Below are 18011 nucleotides of genomic sequence, written 5' to 3'. Positions count from 1 at the left end.
GGGACCTAAGGCGGGGTTACGCTCTAATCTCCCGTAGCCCCGCCTTTTGGGCTGGAGGGGGCGGTGCCGCCCTTTGGACCTCAAGGTTTCCTTGGGCAGAGCGCCCCGCAGCTCGTGGAAAGCTCCCCGGGAGCGTAATGGCTGCGACGCGAGCGGAGCCCCGCGCCCGCGAGATCTTCACCACGCTGGAGTACGGACCCGTGCCGGAGAGCCACGCATGCGCACTGGTGAGGGCCTGCCTGGCCGGCGCTGCCCATCCCCCTCCCTAGCTCTCCGGGCCGCGTTTTGCGCGCGGACTCCCGTGATCCACCGCGACAGCTCAGCAACTCCGCCCCTCTCAGCTCCCGTGATTCCCGCCACTCCTTAGGACCCACCCCTGGAGGACGTCCTCTTGAGCCCTTATGGTTGCTCAGCCCTTTAGTCTGTTCTCGTGAGTCCTGGTAGCTGTCGTGTTCCACGGTCCAAAACTCCCGGTGGTGCTTCTCCAATTCTTCAGAAACCCCCGAGTGGGTCCTTTGATTCTTCAGGACCTCCCGTGAACCCCCAGAATTCCTGTGGAGCCCCCGTGATCTTCCAGGAACCCGCGCAGACTTCCCGTGATTCCTCAGACCATCCTTTGGCTCCCGGGGTCCCCCGGAATTCCTGGGGGGGCTTCCTTCATCATACGGAGACCTCAATGGAGCCTCCGTGATTCCTCAGGGTCACCCCAATATTTGTGGGGTACCTATAGTCTCAAGACCTCTCAACCGCAGAATACATCAGAACTTTATGTAACTGCCTTCAGCTACTCAGAATAACCTCGTGGGGCTCCCGTGATCCCTCGGTCCCCTAGAACGCTCTTGGGATTCCTGTATATAAGTAGAATTTTGTATAATTATTCAGCCCCCTCAGAATTCCCCCATGGGGCCGTCGTGATATCATCGGGTCTTCTAACACCCAGATGTGAAAAGTTTGGGCTTCCCTGGAGGGAGAAAGGAGGAGGTTAGAAAAGTGGTCCAGGTGGAAGAAGAGACCAGAGCCTAGTGTGGGCTGTGTTGGGGAGGAGGGGAGGAGGCAGAGATGCAGGAGGATCAGGGCTTGGGGCATTATGAGGGCAAGGACAGTGCCTCTGGTCTGGCTCTGTCCCTTTCCTTACACACCCTCCCCACCATGGTGAACTCAGAAGTATAGTCACAGAAAGGATGGGAAAGCCCATGGGCTTGGTTATCACGTGGTAAGAATGAGAGGGACCAGGGGACAGCCTTGGGCCATGTGCAGGAGTCAAATACTACTTTTGTCGGCTCCTCAAGTCTGGAGACCAGGACCTACCTGTCCCCAGTGTAGAAAGATAATTGAATGCTGGGGATTATGAGATTATCTAGAAATGTAGTGAAGACTCAGATAAGAAGATCTGGGATGGAGTACAGAGAATTCCCACACTTGGAGGCTGATTAGAGATGGACTATCCTGAAATAGCAATAATGTGATAATAGCTGAGATTTATTGGGCGATTTCTATGTACCAGTCTCTGTGCTCAGCATGATCTCATTTAATCCCCAAAACAGCTGTCTTACGGGATTATTGTCATTACTTTAGCCATAGCACCCAGAGGTTAAAGAGGTAAGTAATTTGCCCATGGTCAACACAGCTTAAAAAATGTAAAACTGACATTTGAACCTGAGCCCTAGGATTCTAGAGCCCACAGACCCCCCCTCCACCTCTCTCGAAGCTCAACCTTGCAATCTGTGGGTCAGACTCAACCAACAAACAAATTTTCTTTGGCCTGAACTTTATTTTTTTTAATGTGCATTAGCAGACAATTAAGTCTATGTAAACATCCTGGATTCTAGCATCTGTTGAAAATAAAATCCCAATATTTGGCAACCTCTGGCTCACATTCCCTGACAAAAATCATCTGGATCCAATAGCTGTCTTTTTAGACAAGTCGTGAGTTCCCAGTCTCCCAGTTCCAAGCCCTCTTCTCACACTAACGTGGCCTGCCAGGACCCTGTGGAACATTCTTTTGGGGTTTTGTTTTTCTTTTGGGGGACAATTTTGCAAGTCCACAGAGTACTTAAATGATGAACTTCCACTTACCTATCACTCAGTTTCAACAGTCATCAACATTGAGTCCAATGTTGTATCTTCTTTTTTTTTCTGGAGTGTTTATTTTCCCATAAATATTTGAATCTTCATTGCTAACAGATAAGGATTCATTTTGGAACATAACTGCCATGCCATTTTCATATTAACAATGTTAATCCTCATTCTTTAATACCATCTAATGCCCAGCTCATATCCATATATCCCCCAGTATTTAAAAAACGTGTCCTCCTGTAGGGGTTGGGGAGGGTCTTTTAATTTGGAACTTCTTGCTGAATTTTTACTTTACTTAAAATTGTCTTTAAAGAAAGAATGAGAAGGTGCCATTGGTAGGATAGAGAGAAATCAGGAGACTGGCATCAGGGATGCTAAGAGAAAACAGTTTACAGAAGGAAAAAGTGGGATGTGTGTCTTAGATTTAGTAAGGATTTAGGGAAGACAGGACCAGGGAGAGAGAGAAACAGGAAGCAGATGTAGAGGGTGAAAGGGAATAAAATTAGTAGAAAGTCTTAAGTAAGTGCTGCTCTGAGCATATGATGTGTATTGAGCCATTTAATCCTCACCACAGCCCTGTGAGATATGGAGGGACTGTGGTTATCCCCATCTTCCAGATAGGTCAGCCGAGGCCGTGGTATTATAAGAGCCTATCTAAGGTTGAACAACAAAGAAATACTGAAGCCAGGATTCAAACCCCGCTCCAGGGACTTGGCACTAGGCCCTCATTGCCTTGGGCTCCATTAGACAAATCACAGCCAAATAAACCACACCTGGTAGGGCAGCATCAAGCCTGGGTCTTCAGCAGGGGTCACACCACTCCCCCGAGTGATGACAGCCCAGATGGGAGGGAACACCATCACACAGGTAGGTGCAGGAGGTGCCTGGCTTAAAAGCCCCACCTCCCAAAGAGAACCGGATGCCGCATGATACAATCTCATGGGCATCTCTTCCAGGGTCCTGGCAAGGGATGCACCCATCGCAAGAATGCAGAGCTCTCCAGGAAGCCCCAGAGCTCTGGCTTTCCACTGGATATGTATGGTATATTCCTAGTTTTCCCAGTCCAGTGGACCAGTTGGGGGTCAGTGTTGTCTAGAAACATGGCTGAATTGTATCAAGTTTCCAGGGAAATAGAAAGTCATTTCTATTCAAGAAGGTCATTCCTCCATGGGGAAGAAAAGGTCTTATTAATCCTTTGTTCACATTCTCCATATGTAAAAGTCAACAGGACATCCCTCAGAGGTTGCGTGGGAATGTAAAATGGTGCACTGTGGTGGGTAACAGTTTGGTGGTTCCCCGTGTAAGTTACTCAGAGAGTTGCTGTATGACCCAGTAGCTCCACTTTGAGATGTACAACCCAAGAAGTAAAGATGGGTATTCAAAGACTTGTGCACAAATGTTTGTACAGCACTATTCACAACAGCAAAAAGGCAAAGACAACCCAAATGCTCATCAACAGATGAATGGATAAACAAAATGTGGTCTGTCCAGACAATGGAATATCGCATAACTCAGGAAAATAATTGGCTGGTGGGTCAAAGGGAGCCGGTGTCCCCCTCCCAGAGGACTCTGGGTAGGGGTTGGACTCCCCCAGCTGCCTCCCAGACTCCTTTCCAAGCTGTCTCTGCCTTCCCCAGGCCTGGCTGGACACCCAGGACCGGCACTTGGGTCACTATGTTAATGGAAAGTGGTTAAAGCTGGAACACAGGAGTTCAGTGTCTTGCCAGGATCCCATCACAGGTATGAGGTGCCCCCTCAGTCATATGGAAGGGAGAGGTGTCTGTGGCCCCAACCATAACCACCACCCACACCTCTGTTTGCTCAGGGCCTGGGGGGCAGGGAGCAACTGGTGGGGGAAGGAGGCTGAGATTTCTGGCTCCTCTTAATAACAGTCATCCTCTTTACGGCTCCGAGTCCCTGTGGACACTTTTTGAAGTCACTATCTACTAAAATCCCTCCCTTGCCTGTGGGAGGCAGTCAGAGCAAAGACCTATAGATTTATCCCCATTTGTCAGATGAGGAAACTGGGACCCAGAGTTGAGGTAAAGACCTGCTTTACTGCTTTGGGCTGCTCCTGGGCCCCAGAAATCTCAGCCCCCTCCAGTTCTGACGTGGGCTTCCCCCACCTCCAATTTGGGTGCCACCCCGCCCCTGCATTCATTTCCCTAGGAGAGAACTTGGCCAGTTGCCTCCAGGCACAGACCGAGGATGTGGTCGCAGCTGTGGAGGCTGCCAGGACCTCATTGGAGAACTGGAGCTTGCTCCCTGGAGCCATTCGGGCCCAACATCTGACCAGGTGATGCATTTGAATTGTGGACCCCAGGAGGTGGAGAAGGATTTGAGAAAAAAGACTCTTATTTCCCAATAGCCCACTGAATTCATTGGCAGCTAAGGCTCATATTCCCAGCGTGTCTTGGAGCCTTTAGCAGCTAAAACATCCATTTCCCACTGTTTGCTGGGACTAGTAATGACGAAGTCTGTTTCCAAGAATATCCCTGGGGCTCATCAGGCTCCATTTCTTAGCAGCTCACTGGGGCTGGTGGAGTCCCCTGAACTGTTTTCCAGCACATTCTTGAGACTCTCCCAGAGTACAATTGAGATTAGAGGCTAAACTTTAATTTTCTATCACCTTTGAAGGTTACAGGTGGCTAAGATCTTGACACAGCACCCTCAAGTTTTGAGTGTTTCCCAGATTACATTTCCCATAAATCCTTGGTGCCCTCCACCCCTGGTAAATAGTGGAGATGCCCCCATGTGCTAAAGGGGATTGTAGTTCAGGTATACGGGGTGTGTTCCAGGACTCTCAGGCCAAGGGGCAGTGGGAAATGACCATCCCTGATGCTTGCCCCATAGGCTGGCAAAGATGATCCAGAAGCACCAACGGCTGCTATGGACCCTGGAGTCCCTGGTTACTGGACGGGCTGTTCGAGAAGTTCGAGACAGAGATGTCCCGCTGGCCCAGCAGCTGCTCCAATACCATGCAGTCCAGGCATATGCCCAAGAGGAGGCGCTGGCAGGCTGGGAGCCCATAGGTGAGAAGCAGGAGTCCCAGCCCCCAGCCCCCTCCTTCCTCAGCATCCAGCGGTACCTGCCCCTGGCTCATTTCATGTTCTTGCAGGAGTGATTGGTCTCATCTTGCCACCCACATTCTCCTTCCTTGAGATGATGTGGAGGATTTGCCCTGCCCTGGCTGTCGGTAAACGATCGGCTGAGGGCTGGGACTGCTGGGTCTGAGGGAGGAATGGGCTGGGGGCCTGACCCCTGGGTCTGAGGGAGGAATGGGCTGGGGGCCTGACCCCTGGGTCTGAGGGAGGAGGGGCCTAGGGTTCTAGACTCCAGGATCATTGAGCTGCCTGCCTTCCCCAGGCTGCACTGTGGTGGTCCTCGTGCCCCCAGCCTCCCCGACATCCCTCCTCCTGGCCCAGTTGGCAGGGGAGCTAGGCTCCTTCCCAGGAATCCTCAATGTGATCAGTGGCCCTGCCCCCCTGTGGCCTGTCCTAGCCTCCCAGCCTGGAGTTCAGAAGGTGGCCTTCTGTGGAGCCGTGGAGGTATCTTCAGGGGTGGAAAGGGGCAGGGACACAGCTGGAGGGCCAGAGGCTCCTCCCCGAACTGAACCCTGCATGGATCCCATAGGAAGGACGTGCCCTACAGCGGACCCTGGCGGGCAAGGGTCCTGAGCTGGGCCTGGCGCTGGGGGCTGAGTCGCTGCTGCTGCTGACGGAGGCGGCGGACGTGGACTCAGCCGTGGAGGGCGTCGTGGATGCAGCCTGGTCTGACCGCAGCCGGGTGAGAGCCTTGCACCCGTCTCCCCTCACTTCCTGGGGGCCGTGCATGTCTGTCTCCAGACCTGGGGGCCCCCGTCTTTGTTCATTTAAATTTTCAGTTTTTTGTGTTTCCAGACTCTTATCTTCACACCACTGCGTATGCAGGACTCCTCATCCCCTCAAGTTTCGGAATCTCCACGTTCCCCGCTCTCCTGGCCTTGCCTAGTCAGGCGCTCTGTGTCTCTTGTTCATTAGGAATCCCTTCACTTTTCTGAGCATCCACATCCTAGTTTCCCCACCTCTCTCTCCACTCTCCGCCACCACCTTTCTGTAAATCCACATCCTGCCTGGGGTTTGGGGCCTCAGAGCATCTCCAGTGTCCTCGGCCACTTCTCCTTGACCCTCCTCTGATCTGTATCTGTATGTCTCCCACTATTTGCCCTCCCTGACTCCCACCTTTTCCTCACAGGGGGGCCTCAGGCTCCTTATCCAAGAGTCTGTGTGGGATGAGACGATGAGGCGGCTCCAAGAGAGGATGGGACGGCTTCGGGGTGGCCGAGGGCTAGACGGGGCCGTGGACATGGGGGCCCGGGGGGCTGCCGCACATGACCTGGCACAGCGCTATGTGCGTGAGGCCCAGAGCCAGGGTGCACAGGTGAGCCTGGGGCACAGACTCTGAGGTGCCGGGGAGGAGGGACCTCAAGATCTGACTCCTGGGTCTGAAGGGCTAGGGGGCCAGGACTCGTGGGTCCTTGAAGTGGAGAGGACTGGTGTGGACTTGGAGGTCTATTTCTCTTTCTCCCCAGGTCTTCCAGGCTGGCAGTGTGCCTTCAGACAGCCCATTCTTTCCCCCAACCTTGGTCTCTGACCTGCTTCCAGCCTCCCCTTGTACCCAGGCAGAGGTGAGCCCCTCAGAGTCCTAGAGACCCTATTCCATCCTCCCATCCTCAGCCAGACGTGGGCAGCAGCACCAAACCTACAGAGGCCCCTGGGGGAACCATTTGGACTGGGTCTGGGGGTTGCCGACTGCTGTAGGCTGAACCTACACTGGGTGGGGTGTCGGAGGAGGAGCTGGCCAGGCCACCTGAGCTCCCTTGTCACCCCCTCCAGGTGCCGTGGCCTCTGGTTGTGGCCTCCCCATTCCGCACAGCCAAGGAGGCACTGGCATTGGCCAACGGGACACCCCGAGGAGGCAGTGCCAGTGTATGGAGCGAGAGACTGGGGCAGGCACTGGCGCTGGCGTACGGGTCAGTTGACACCCACTGGCACACGGGGCAGCCTGCCAGGACAGTCCCATCTTCTTTCTTGATGTCTCCCCATCTCTCTGGGTCTCTCCTTACACCCCACCCCAGCCTCTCTGAATCACCTCTCCCTTCCTCCAGTTTCTGTTTTTCTCTCTGATGTCCTCTCCCCACAGGCTCCGAGTGGGCACAGTCTGGATCAATGCCCACGGCCTCAGAGACGCAGCAGTGCCCACAGGTGGCTGCAAGGAGAGTGGGTCTTCTTGGCACGGGGGCCCAGATGTGAGTGCACCTTCTCCCCACCCATCACCACACCGTCAGCCACGGTGTGGACGTCTCATGTCCTCTTGCCCCCGTCCCTCCCACAGGGTCTGTATGAGTACCTGCAGCCCTCAGGGACCCCTGCCCGGCTGCCCTACCTTTCTGAGAGTCTGAACTACGACACCTTTGGCCTCGTGGTCCCTTCAACCCTACCAGCTGGGCCTGAAACAGGGCCTAGGTGAGCTGCTCTGGGGACTACGACTCCCAGAATCCCTGGTGTGTGGAGGGGAAGAGGGCAAGTGGTGGCAGGCTCCGCCCCCCACCCCGTGGACTGGAGGGAGGCTTTTCAGAGCCAACCAGGGGTCCCTGAGTCCCGCTGAGAATTGCACTATGGGTCTTATGGCCTCACCCCAACCCGCCAGGCCTGATGAGAGCCTCAGCTCTGCTAAATGAAAGTACATCCTCCCCCAGAGAGTCACGGGGCCAGGCGTTTGGGTCCCGCGGAGGCCCATGGGAATTGGAGGGGTCCATCCAATGAGGTGTGGCCTGGGGTCTGAGCAGTCCCTGCCCAGGACCCACCCTCACACCTCACCCTACTCCAGCCCGGCACCCCCCTATGGGCTTTTTGTCGGGGGCCGCTTCCAGGCGCCTGGGGCCCGGAGCTCCAGGCCCATCTGGGATTCGCAGGGCAATCTTCACGGCTACGTGGCTGAGGGCGGAGCCAAGGATATCCGAGGTGCCGTCGAGGCTGCTCACCAGGCTTCCCCTAGGTAAGTGTGTGGGTCGTATGAGCTAGCCCAGGGATCATGGGGTATCAGAGAGGGGAATCTGAAACCCCAGGGCTGGGCCAATGGAATGCGGGGTCTGGACCCTGAGAGCTGGTGGGCTGTGGAGTCTGAGCTCCCAGGGCTGATAGGATGTGGGTAGGGCCCCTCACTCTCCTCCCGGGGCAGATGGGTCATGGGGTCTGGACACGCAGGGTAGGGGCTGTGGGCAGAGGTGAGATACCTGGGAAGAATCAGGGTGAAGAAGCCAACCACAACTGTGCACTGTCTGCCCGCAGCTGGGTAGGCCAGTCGCCAGGGGCCCGAGCAGCCCTGCTGTGCGCCCTGGCAGCCGCGCTGGAACGCCGAGGGTCTACCCTGGCAGCGAGGCTGGAGAGGCATGGAGTGGAGCTCAAGGTCGCCAAGGCAGAGGTGGAGCTGAGCGCGAGGCGGCTTCGGGTGTGGGGGGCCCGCGTCCAGGCCCAGGGCCGTACCCTGCAGGTGAGAAGGGTCTGTGGGCTGGCAGACAGAGCGGGCAGTCTGGAGGGGGTCAGAGCAAGGGCTATGGAATGACTTGGGGGTGGGGGTCCAGGCCCAAGTGGTCTCACCTCTCGGCACCTCGATTTCCTCCTCTATATAATGAGCATCCAGCCCGCCTCATAGAGTAGTGTTTCAGATTATTGTTAGGGACCCATTCCTGGGCCATAAAATCAACTTAGTGGGTCATAGCCCTGTTGTGGTGGGGGTTTTTTGTTTGTTTTTTTAATGATAGAGAATAGGACAGAAAATATAGAGTGCATTGCACAGGGTATTGCTTGGTGTGATTTTTGTTTCACTTACATTTATAACACGCAACTACACATCCTTCCGAGGTTGGTATGAAATATGGTAGGTCCAGTGAAGAGAGCCTGAGGATTCAGTGACTCAGGTGACAGCACAGGTGCACTCAGGGAGAGCGATATAGAAAGATAATGGGAAGACAGCTAGTCATTTGTCCTGGGTCTCCTCCATAAATGATGTGCAATTATATGATGGTATTGACCTTGGGAGTTGAAAACTAAATGGGCTGAGCTCTTAATGCCTGAGGGCTCAAAAAAATGTTTGCCTATGGATGGCCAGTAAGCACTTGAAAAGATGCTCAACGTCATTAGTCATTGGAGAAGTGCAAGTCCAAACCACCTTGAGATATCATTAGGCACCTATTAGAATGGCGGAAATTCAAAAGACTGACCATAGCAAGTGTCACCAAGGATGTAGAGGAACTGGAACTCTGACACTCTGCTGGGGGAAACGTCAGGGGACAACCACTTGGGAAAACATTTTGGCAGTTTCTTAAGTTAAAAACGCTCTTTTTAAAAAAAATTTATTGTATTTTCTTTTATTTATTTATTTTTTGGCAGGAGGAGGTAATTAAGTTTATTTATTTATTTTTAAAGGAGGTACTGGGGATTGAACACAGGACCTCGTGCATGCTAAGCATGCACTCTACCGCTTGAGCTGTACCCTCTCCCCTTAAATATGCTCTTAGTATATGATCCATACTAATTCCTAGGTATTTATCTAAGTAAATTTAACTTCTAGGTTTTTAGCCAAAAAGAAATGAATGCACGTATCCACACAAAGACTTATGCACAAATGTTTATAGCAAAATTATTCATAGCAGCAAAAAAAGCAATCCAAATGTCCCTCAGTAGGTTAATAAATAAGTTGTGGTACATGCCTCCAGTGGGCTCCTCCTCAGCAATCAAGAGTGAACGAGCTACAGCATAGATGAATTTCGCAATGGTTATGCTGCATGGAAGAAGCCAGATAAAAGAGTACAGACTATACGAGTCTAGAAAATGTATCTAGAAAACTGTAGAAAATGCACAGTGGTTTATAGAGAGAAAGCAGATCAGTGGTTGTCTGAGCACAGAGGGATCAAGCAGAGACAGGAAGGAAGGATTATCAAAGAGCACAAGGAAATGGGGGGTGGAGTTCATTATCTTGATCGTGGTGATTGACTTCACAGGCGTATATATGTATATATATGAAAATGGCTGAGACTATACCCTTTTAAGTGTGGGCAGTTTACTGACTGTCAGTTATAGTCAATTAAGCTTCAAAACACACATGCCTACAAACCTATAGGCCAGGTTCTGAGACCGCTACACATATGAACTCATTCTATCCTAACAGCAAATCTCTGAGGTAGACACTATTATTGTTCTTATTTTAAAGTTGGGAAGCTGAGGCCCAGAGAGGTTAAGTAACTCACCCAAGGTCACCCAGTCCATGGTAGAGCGGGGACTTGAACCCAGCATCTGGCTCTGGAGTCTGTGCCCTGAACCATCAGCTGGTTATGTTGTCATTATTGGAGTTGCTATGGAGAAGCGAAGTTGGGGATGAGAGGAGAAAAAGGGCAGGTGATAGAGGAGGTGAGAAGAGGGCAGTCAGGCTTCTCTGCCCCGTCCTTGACCTCCCCCCGTCCCTGCAGGTAGCAGAGCTGAGAGGCCCTGTGCTCCAGCTTCGGGAGCCACTGGGCGTGCTGGCTATTGTGTGCCCGGACAAGTGGCCCCTGCTGGCCTTGGTGTCTCTGCTGGCCCCCGCCCTGGCTCATGGCAACACTGTGGTCTTGGTGCCCAGCGGGGCCTGTCCCATCCCTGCTTTGGAGGTCTGCCAGGTACAGTCCCCTGCCTTCCTGCCTGTCTGCTGCTGCTCCCAACAGCCCTTCGGGCAGCAGATGGATGAAAGGTGCCCAAAGGCCTGCAAGAGCTCAGCTCTCACCCCATCCCCTTGGTAACCATGGTAAACCCCATCCCAGCAGCCAAGCCTTCGCTACTCATAGACCCAATGACCATTCTCTCCAGACTGTGAGCCTTCACCAGTCATGACCCCATCCCCTTCCTTCTGGGACCCCCATGGCCAATCCCATGATGCTCACTCCTTACCCTGCTCCCAGTGCCCTAGGGGTCTCTGACTCTCCTCTTCCCAACTCTGGATAATCCCCACCTTCCATCCCCTAGGACATGGTCACCTTGTTGCCAGCAGGCCTGGTGAATGTGGTGACAGGGGATCGGGACCACCTGACCCGCTGCCTGGCCTTGCACCAGGACATCCAGGCCCTGTGGTATTTTGGATCTGCACAGGTACGTTTTGTTTTGCCATCTTCAGTGTCTTCACCGTCACCAACAAGCTCTTCCTTTCCTGGGAACATAGCTGCACTCCCTTAGAACCCTGTTGCTACTCCTTAGCAACCAGGTTCTGGGTCCTGCCCCTTTAGACCCCAGTTGTTAAGGAAGAGGATCTCCTTAGCAACAAGGGCAAGAGATCCTGCCCAGCCCAAAGACCTAACATTGGACAACCAATTGCTAAGGACCACACCGCAGCAACAGAGTCAGAAGCCCACAGTCCACCCTCTTAAACCGCCTGATGGTAACAGATGGGAACTTGTCAGCAAGAACCTTAGGCCCCATTCCTTTGAATGTGGGCCGTTAACAGGGAGGAAATTCCATAGCCACAAAGGTCAACCTTGTTTCCTTCAGTATCTGGAAGGTTTACTTGCTAGGAGCTGAGCATTCTAGCCACAGAGCCTAGGTCAAGCCTTTAGGCCCCTCCTCAGTGATAGTCCTTGTTGCCAAGGAAACAGCTGCTTAGCAACCAAGCCAGTGGAAATAATGATCCCGTGTCTCCACGCCAGGGATCCCAGTTTGTGGAGTGGGCCTCAGCAGGAAACCTCAAGCCGGTGTGGGTGAACAGAGGCTGCCCGCGGGCCTGGGATCAGGAGGCCGAGGGGGCAGGCCCAGAGCTGGGGCTGCGGGCAGCACGGACCAAAGCCCTGTGGCTGCCCATGGGGGACTGATTGCTCAAGTGCCTTCCACTCCATCTTGGACGGAGGAGAGATCACTCCCAACCGACGCCAGATGTCTGGAACTTTCCTCTTATTGTGGTTCCCATGCCCTCCAATAAACTCTGACCAATCTTGGCTGTACTTCTGAGGGGAGCGGGGTAGGAAATAGCAACTTCTGATCTGCTGAAGCCCATCTTCGGTTCTGAGATTGAGCAGCCCTGTGGGCTGGCTCCCGGACAAGAGTGTTTGTGGAACAGATAAAGGGGATACTGAGAAGCTTTGGAAAGGGCCACAGGGACTCTTGTCTCTTCTGGTCTTTTCTATCTGGCAGCTCCTGCTCCCTGGCTTCCTCTACCTATACATTGCCTCAGAATCCAGGTTATGCAGGTGTAAAATAAAATACAGTAGCTCTCTGGAATAAAATAAAAGCCTTGGTAAGTAACTTGGACCAATGTCCATGGTGTAAACACTCCCGCTATGTCAGTTTCACACTCCAGCTAATTGAACAGGCTGACTGTTCCTGGGTTTTTAACAGTCAGCTCCTCCAAACCACTCCAGCATACCACTGTTTGAAAATTCTTTGATGCATGGAAACCCCTCATGCTAGCTTAGGATAAAAGGGAATTTTCTGGAAGGCTACAGAGGCACAGAAGACAGGGCAAGACACGCAGCTGGGTGCCCCAGGTCCTGGAAACCCAAATGCAGACAGGAGCCATGGCAAGTCTTGTCTCTGTGGGCCACATGATCTCTTGGGTCTCATATCTACCTGTCTGCTTCATTCAAATCCTTCTAGCCATGTGCCTTTAGGAAAGCTTCTTAACGGCTCTGAGCCTCAGTTTCCTTATCTGTAAATTGGGGCTAATAGTTCCAGCCTCATTGGGTAGACTGTGATGTGTACACAAAACATGCTGTTAATCAGAGGTTGATTTTTTTGTCCCAGGGAAAATGAGAATGGCAGCCTCCTTTAGTATTTGACTAAAGCTGGGCAGAGTAGATCACTTCTCTCAGGATCTCTAGACCTTTGGACAGGAAAGACACAGGAATGAAGAGTTAGAGGGAAGTCCCTGGAAGGTTCTAGTTCCTCTCTGTGGTTTAATAACTTCCTCCCAGATTCCATGGGCTCCTTTCCTATTAGTCTTGTTGCTTTAAGCAGCCAAAGCCAACTGCAATAGGTCTGTCTACCCCCAGACCACAGAGAACACTCAGCGCCACATCTGCAGGAGGGGAAATCTCATTGGCCAGCCTGGGAGGTGTCCACTTCTGGTCCAATCATCTCTGGCCAAAGGGAAGGAGCTCCTAGTCAAGGCAGCCATCCAGTTGGTCAATAAAAATCCATTGAGTGTCTGCTGTGAGTGAGCTATTACTAGGTGCTGAGGAGAGAGGTGTATTCTTTCCAGTCAGTGCTGTAACAAGTACCACAAAATTAGTGGCTTAAATAAATCAATGCAGATGTGTTGTCTTACAGTTCTGGAGGTCAGAAGTCTGAAATGAGTCTCACTGAGCTAAAAACCAATGTATTGGCAGGGGCTGGGAATTTGTCTCAAGGGCACTAGGGAGCCATAGAAGGTCTGTGAGCAGAAGAGGGGTAGGCTCAGATCTGGTTGAAAGACACACAGACATAACTGCAGGTGACATGTAGAATTGTGTAACAGTAGAAGCAGCTCAGGGTGGTCTGGGGGCCCAAAGACACCCTTCTGAACTTGAATGTGTGTGTGTCTGTGTGTGAGGTGAGAGCAAGAGAGGTGGCAGGAATCTTCCCAAAGAAGGTGTCATCTTCACTGAATTTTCCCCCAGCTTTATGGAGGTATGATTGGCAAAAATTGTATGCATTTCAGTTCTACAATTTGATTTTCTAAGGTGTGCAACACAGTGATTTCATATGCATATGCAATGTGAAATGATCATAGCAATCAAGTTAATTATCACATCCGTCCCCTCACATATTTACCTTTTTCATTGATGGTGAGAACACTTAAGATCTCCTCTCAACCACTTCCAGGTATACAATAAGGTATTGTTAACTAGAGTCACCATGCTGTACATTAGATTCTCAGAACTTACTCATTTTTTAAAAAATTTTTATTGAAGTGTAGTTGATTTACAATGTTAGTTTCAGGTGTATGGCAAAATGATTCAGTTATATGTAGACATATATATTTTTTCTTTTCAGATTCTTTTCCATTATAAGTTATTACAAGAAACTGAATATAGTTCCCTGTGCTACTACAGTAGGTCCTTGTTACTTATTTTTATATATAGTAACGTGTGTCGATTAATCCCCAGCCCCTAATTTACCCCTCCCCATCCTTTCTCCTTTGGTAACCATAGTTTGTTTTCTATGTCCATGAGTCTGACTTGGTTTATAAATAGAATTTGTATCACTTTTTAAAGATTCCACACATAAGTGATATCATATGATATTTGTCTTTGTCTGACTTACTTCACTCAATATGATCATCTCTAGGTCCATCCATGTTGCTGCAAATAACCTTCATTTTTCTTCTATGGCTGAGGAGTATTCCCTTGTGTATGTATACCACATCTTTATCCAGTCATCTGTCAATGGACACTGAGGTTGCTTCCATGCCTTGGTTATTGTAAACAGGTCTGCTGTGAACATTGAGGGGCATGTGTCTTTTCAAATTAGAGTTTTCTTCGGATATATGCCCAGGAGTGGGATTGCTGGGTCATAGGATAACTCTATTTTTAGTTTTTTAAGGAAACTCCATAATGGCTACACCAATTGACATTCCCACCAACAGTACAGGAGGAGAACTTATTCATCTTATACCTAAAATTTGTATTTTTTGACCAACATCTCTCCAGTTCCCCTGCCCTCCAGCTGCTGGCAATGACCATTTTACTCTCTGGTTCTCTCACATGTGTGAGATGATACAGTTTCTGTCTTTGGCTAATTTCACTTACCATAATGTCCCTTGGGTTTATCTGTGTTGTTGCAAATGGCAGAATTTCATTCTTTTCCTGGCTGACTAATATTCCATTGTGTATATAGACTATGTCTTCTTTATCTAGTTGTCAAGGGACACTTAGGTTGTACCCATATCTTGGCTATTGTGAATACTGACTGCTCCAGTGAACAACTAGTGCAGATAACTCTTTAAGACCCTGATTTCATTTCCTTTGGATAAATACTCAGAAGTGGGATTGCTGGATCACAAAGTAGTTCTATTTGTTATTTTTTAAGGAAACTGCACAACTTTTTCCATAGCAGCTGTTCCAATTTATATTCCCACCAACAGTGCATAAGTGTTCCCTTTTCTCCACACTCTCTCCAACATTTATTTCTGCCTTTCTGATAATAGCCATCCTAACAGATGTGAGGCAATATCTCATTGTCATTCTAATTTGCATTTCCCTGATGGTTAGCAGTTGTGTCCAGTCTTGAAGGATGATGAGGATCTAATTAGGTTAGAAAAGTGTTTTGGGGGAGAGCATCCCTGGTAAAGGAAGCAACATGTGCAAAGGTCCAGAGGTGAGCAACAGCTTTGGGGGAACCAGTGGTTTCAGTGGTGGCCCCCAAAAGATATGTCCACATCCTCACCCACAAAACATATGAAGGTGACCTTATTTGGAAAAAGTCTTAACAGATTTAATTAAGTTAAGGATCTCGAGATAAGATATCCTGGGTTATCCAAGTGACACTATGTCTAAATACAAGTTTCCTCTGTAAACAAAATGAAAAGACAACCTATGGAATGGGAGAAAATATTTCCAAAGGATGCAACTGACAAGGGCTTAATTTCCAGAGTATAAAAACAGCTCATACAACTCAGTAACAAAAACGTAAACCCAATCCAAAAGTGAGCAGAAGACCTAAACAAACATTTCTCCAATGAAGATATAACAAATGGCTGATAGGCATGTGAAATATGCTCAATATCGCTAATTATGAGAGAAATGCAAATCAAAACTACAGTGAGGTATCACCTTACACTAATCAGAATGGCCACTATTAAAAAGTCCACGAGCGATAAATGCTGGAGAGGATGAGGAGAAAAGGGAGCCCTCCTACACTGTTGCTGGGAATGTAGTTTGCTGCAGCCTCTATGGAAAACAGTATGGAGATTCCTTAAATAAAAACTAGAAATAAGCCTACCATACTGATCCAGCAATCTCATTTTTGGGCCTGTATCTGGAGAAAACTCTAATGCCCCACCCCAGTGTTCACAGCAGCATGATTTACAATAGCCAAGACCTAGAAACAATCTAAATGTCCATTGGCAGGTGGTTGGATAAAGAAGTTATACCACATGAACAAATTGAACAATAAAAACCTTTGATCATCTCAATAGATGCAGAAAAAGCTTTTGATAAAGTTCAACATCCATTTATGATCAAAACTCTCCAGAAAGTGGGCATAGATGGAACGTACCTCAACATAATAAAGGCCATATATGACAAACCCTCAGCTAACATTCTCAGTGGTGAAAAGCTGAAAGCATTTCCTCTAAGATCAGGGACAAGACAAGGATGTCTACTCTCACTACTTTTATTCAACCTCATTTTGGAAGTCCTAGCCACAGCAATCAGAAGAAAACTAAAAGGAATCCAAATTGGAAAAGAAGAAGTAAAATCCTAGAGAGGCTACCAGAAAACTACTAGGGCTCATTAATGAATTTGGTAAACTTGCAGGATATAAGAATTAATATAGAGAAATCAGTTGCATTTCTATACAACAAAATAGCAGGAAAAGAAATTAAGGAAACAATCACATTTACCATCACATCAAAAAGAATAAAATACCTAGGGTAAACCTATCTAAAGAGGCAAAGGACCTGTACTCCAAAAGCTGTAAGACGCTGATGGAAGAAATTGAAGATGACACAGACAGATGGAAAAACGTACTGTGTTCTTGGATTGGAAGGCTCAATATTGTTAAAATGGCCATACTACCCAAGGCAATATACAGATTCAATGCAATCCCCTATCAAATTGCCAACGATATTTTTCATAAAACTGGAGCAAAAACATTTTTAATTTGTACGAAAGCACAAAAGACCCCAAAGCCAAAAGAATGGAGCTGAAGGAATCATGCTCCCTGGCTTCAGACTATACTACAAAGCTATAATAATCAAAACAGTATGGTACTGACACAAAAAACAGACACATATATCAATGGAATAGGATAGAAAGTCCAGAAATAAATCCACAACATTAGTCTACAACAAAGGAGGCAAGAATATACAGTGGAGAAAAGACAGTCTCTTTAATAAGTGGTGCTGGGAAAACTGGACAGCTACATGTAAAAGAATGAAATTAGAACATTCTCCAACACCATATACAAATATAAACTCAAGATGGATTAAAGACCTAAATGTAAGACCAGATACTATAAAACTCCTAGAGGAAAACATAGGCAGAACGCTCTGACATAAATCGCAGCCATATTTTTTTTTAATCTGTCTCCTAGAGCAATGGAAATAAAAACAAACAAAAAAAGAAGTTATGGTATAAATACACAGTGGAATACTACCTAGCCATAAAAGAGAATAAAATAGTGCCATCTGCAGCAGCATGAATGGACCTGGAAGTTGTCATCCTAAGTGAAGTAAGCCAGAAAGAGAAAGAAAAGTACCATATGATATCAGTTATATGTAGAATCTAAAAAAAGAGAGAGAGGGAAATGAGCTTATTTACAAAACGAAAACAGACTCACATAGAAAACGAACACCAGAAACTAACACAACATTGTTAACCAACTATCCTTCCATTTTAAAATTTTTAATAAAATAAATAGAATGAATGAATAAATAAAAATTCAAGTTTCCTTACAAGAGATAAACAGAGGACACAGTGAGAAGAGGAAAAAGCCACTTGAAGATGGAGACAGAGATTGAACTCAATCCCTAGCCTTCCTTCCCTTCCCAGGAGGTTGGAGGTGAGCGGTCTTGTGCCTCAAAGCCCCATGCCTCTAAAGAATATGAAAAGGAATTTATCTATATGCATGACTGGGACATTGTGCCGTACACCAGAAATTAACACATTGTAACTGACTGTACTTCAATTAAAAAAAAAAAAAAAAAGCCCCACCCCTCTAATCCCCTGACTGGTCTTT

General features: G+C 48.9%; 1 protein-coding gene across 1 annotated transcript; it reads left to right on the top strand.

Moving 5' to 3' along the window:
- Window positions 1-9: 9 nt before the first annotated feature.
- ALDH16A1 (aldehyde dehydrogenase 16 family member A1) lies at window positions 10-12377 on the top strand. The gene is made up of 17 exons (XM_006173800.3): window positions 10-227; window positions 3714-3816; window positions 4246-4372; window positions 4930-5108; window positions 5195-5272; window positions 5443-5624; window positions 5710-5862; window positions 6310-6495; window positions 6647-6742; window positions 6951-7087; window positions 7258-7363; window positions 7450-7580; window positions 7945-8112; window positions 8406-8607; window positions 10583-10768; window positions 11112-11234; window positions 11786-12377. Exons 1-17 carry the CDS (start codon window positions 138-140, stop codon window positions 11945-11947), a joined length of 2409 nt encoding a protein of 802 aa, XP_006173862.2. The 5' UTR covers window positions 10-137; the 3' UTR covers window positions 11948-12377.
- Window positions 12378-18011: the final 5634 nt, after the last annotated feature.

Source organism: Camelus ferus, chromosome 9 (genome assembly GCF_009834535.1).
Source record: "Camelus ferus isolate YT-003-E chromosome 9, BCGSAC_Cfer_1.0, whole genome shotgun sequence".
Lineage (NCBI taxonomy): Eukaryota > Metazoa > Chordata > Mammalia > Artiodactyla > Camelidae > Camelus > Camelus ferus.
This window is presented reverse-complemented; position numbering and strand designations above follow the sequence as displayed.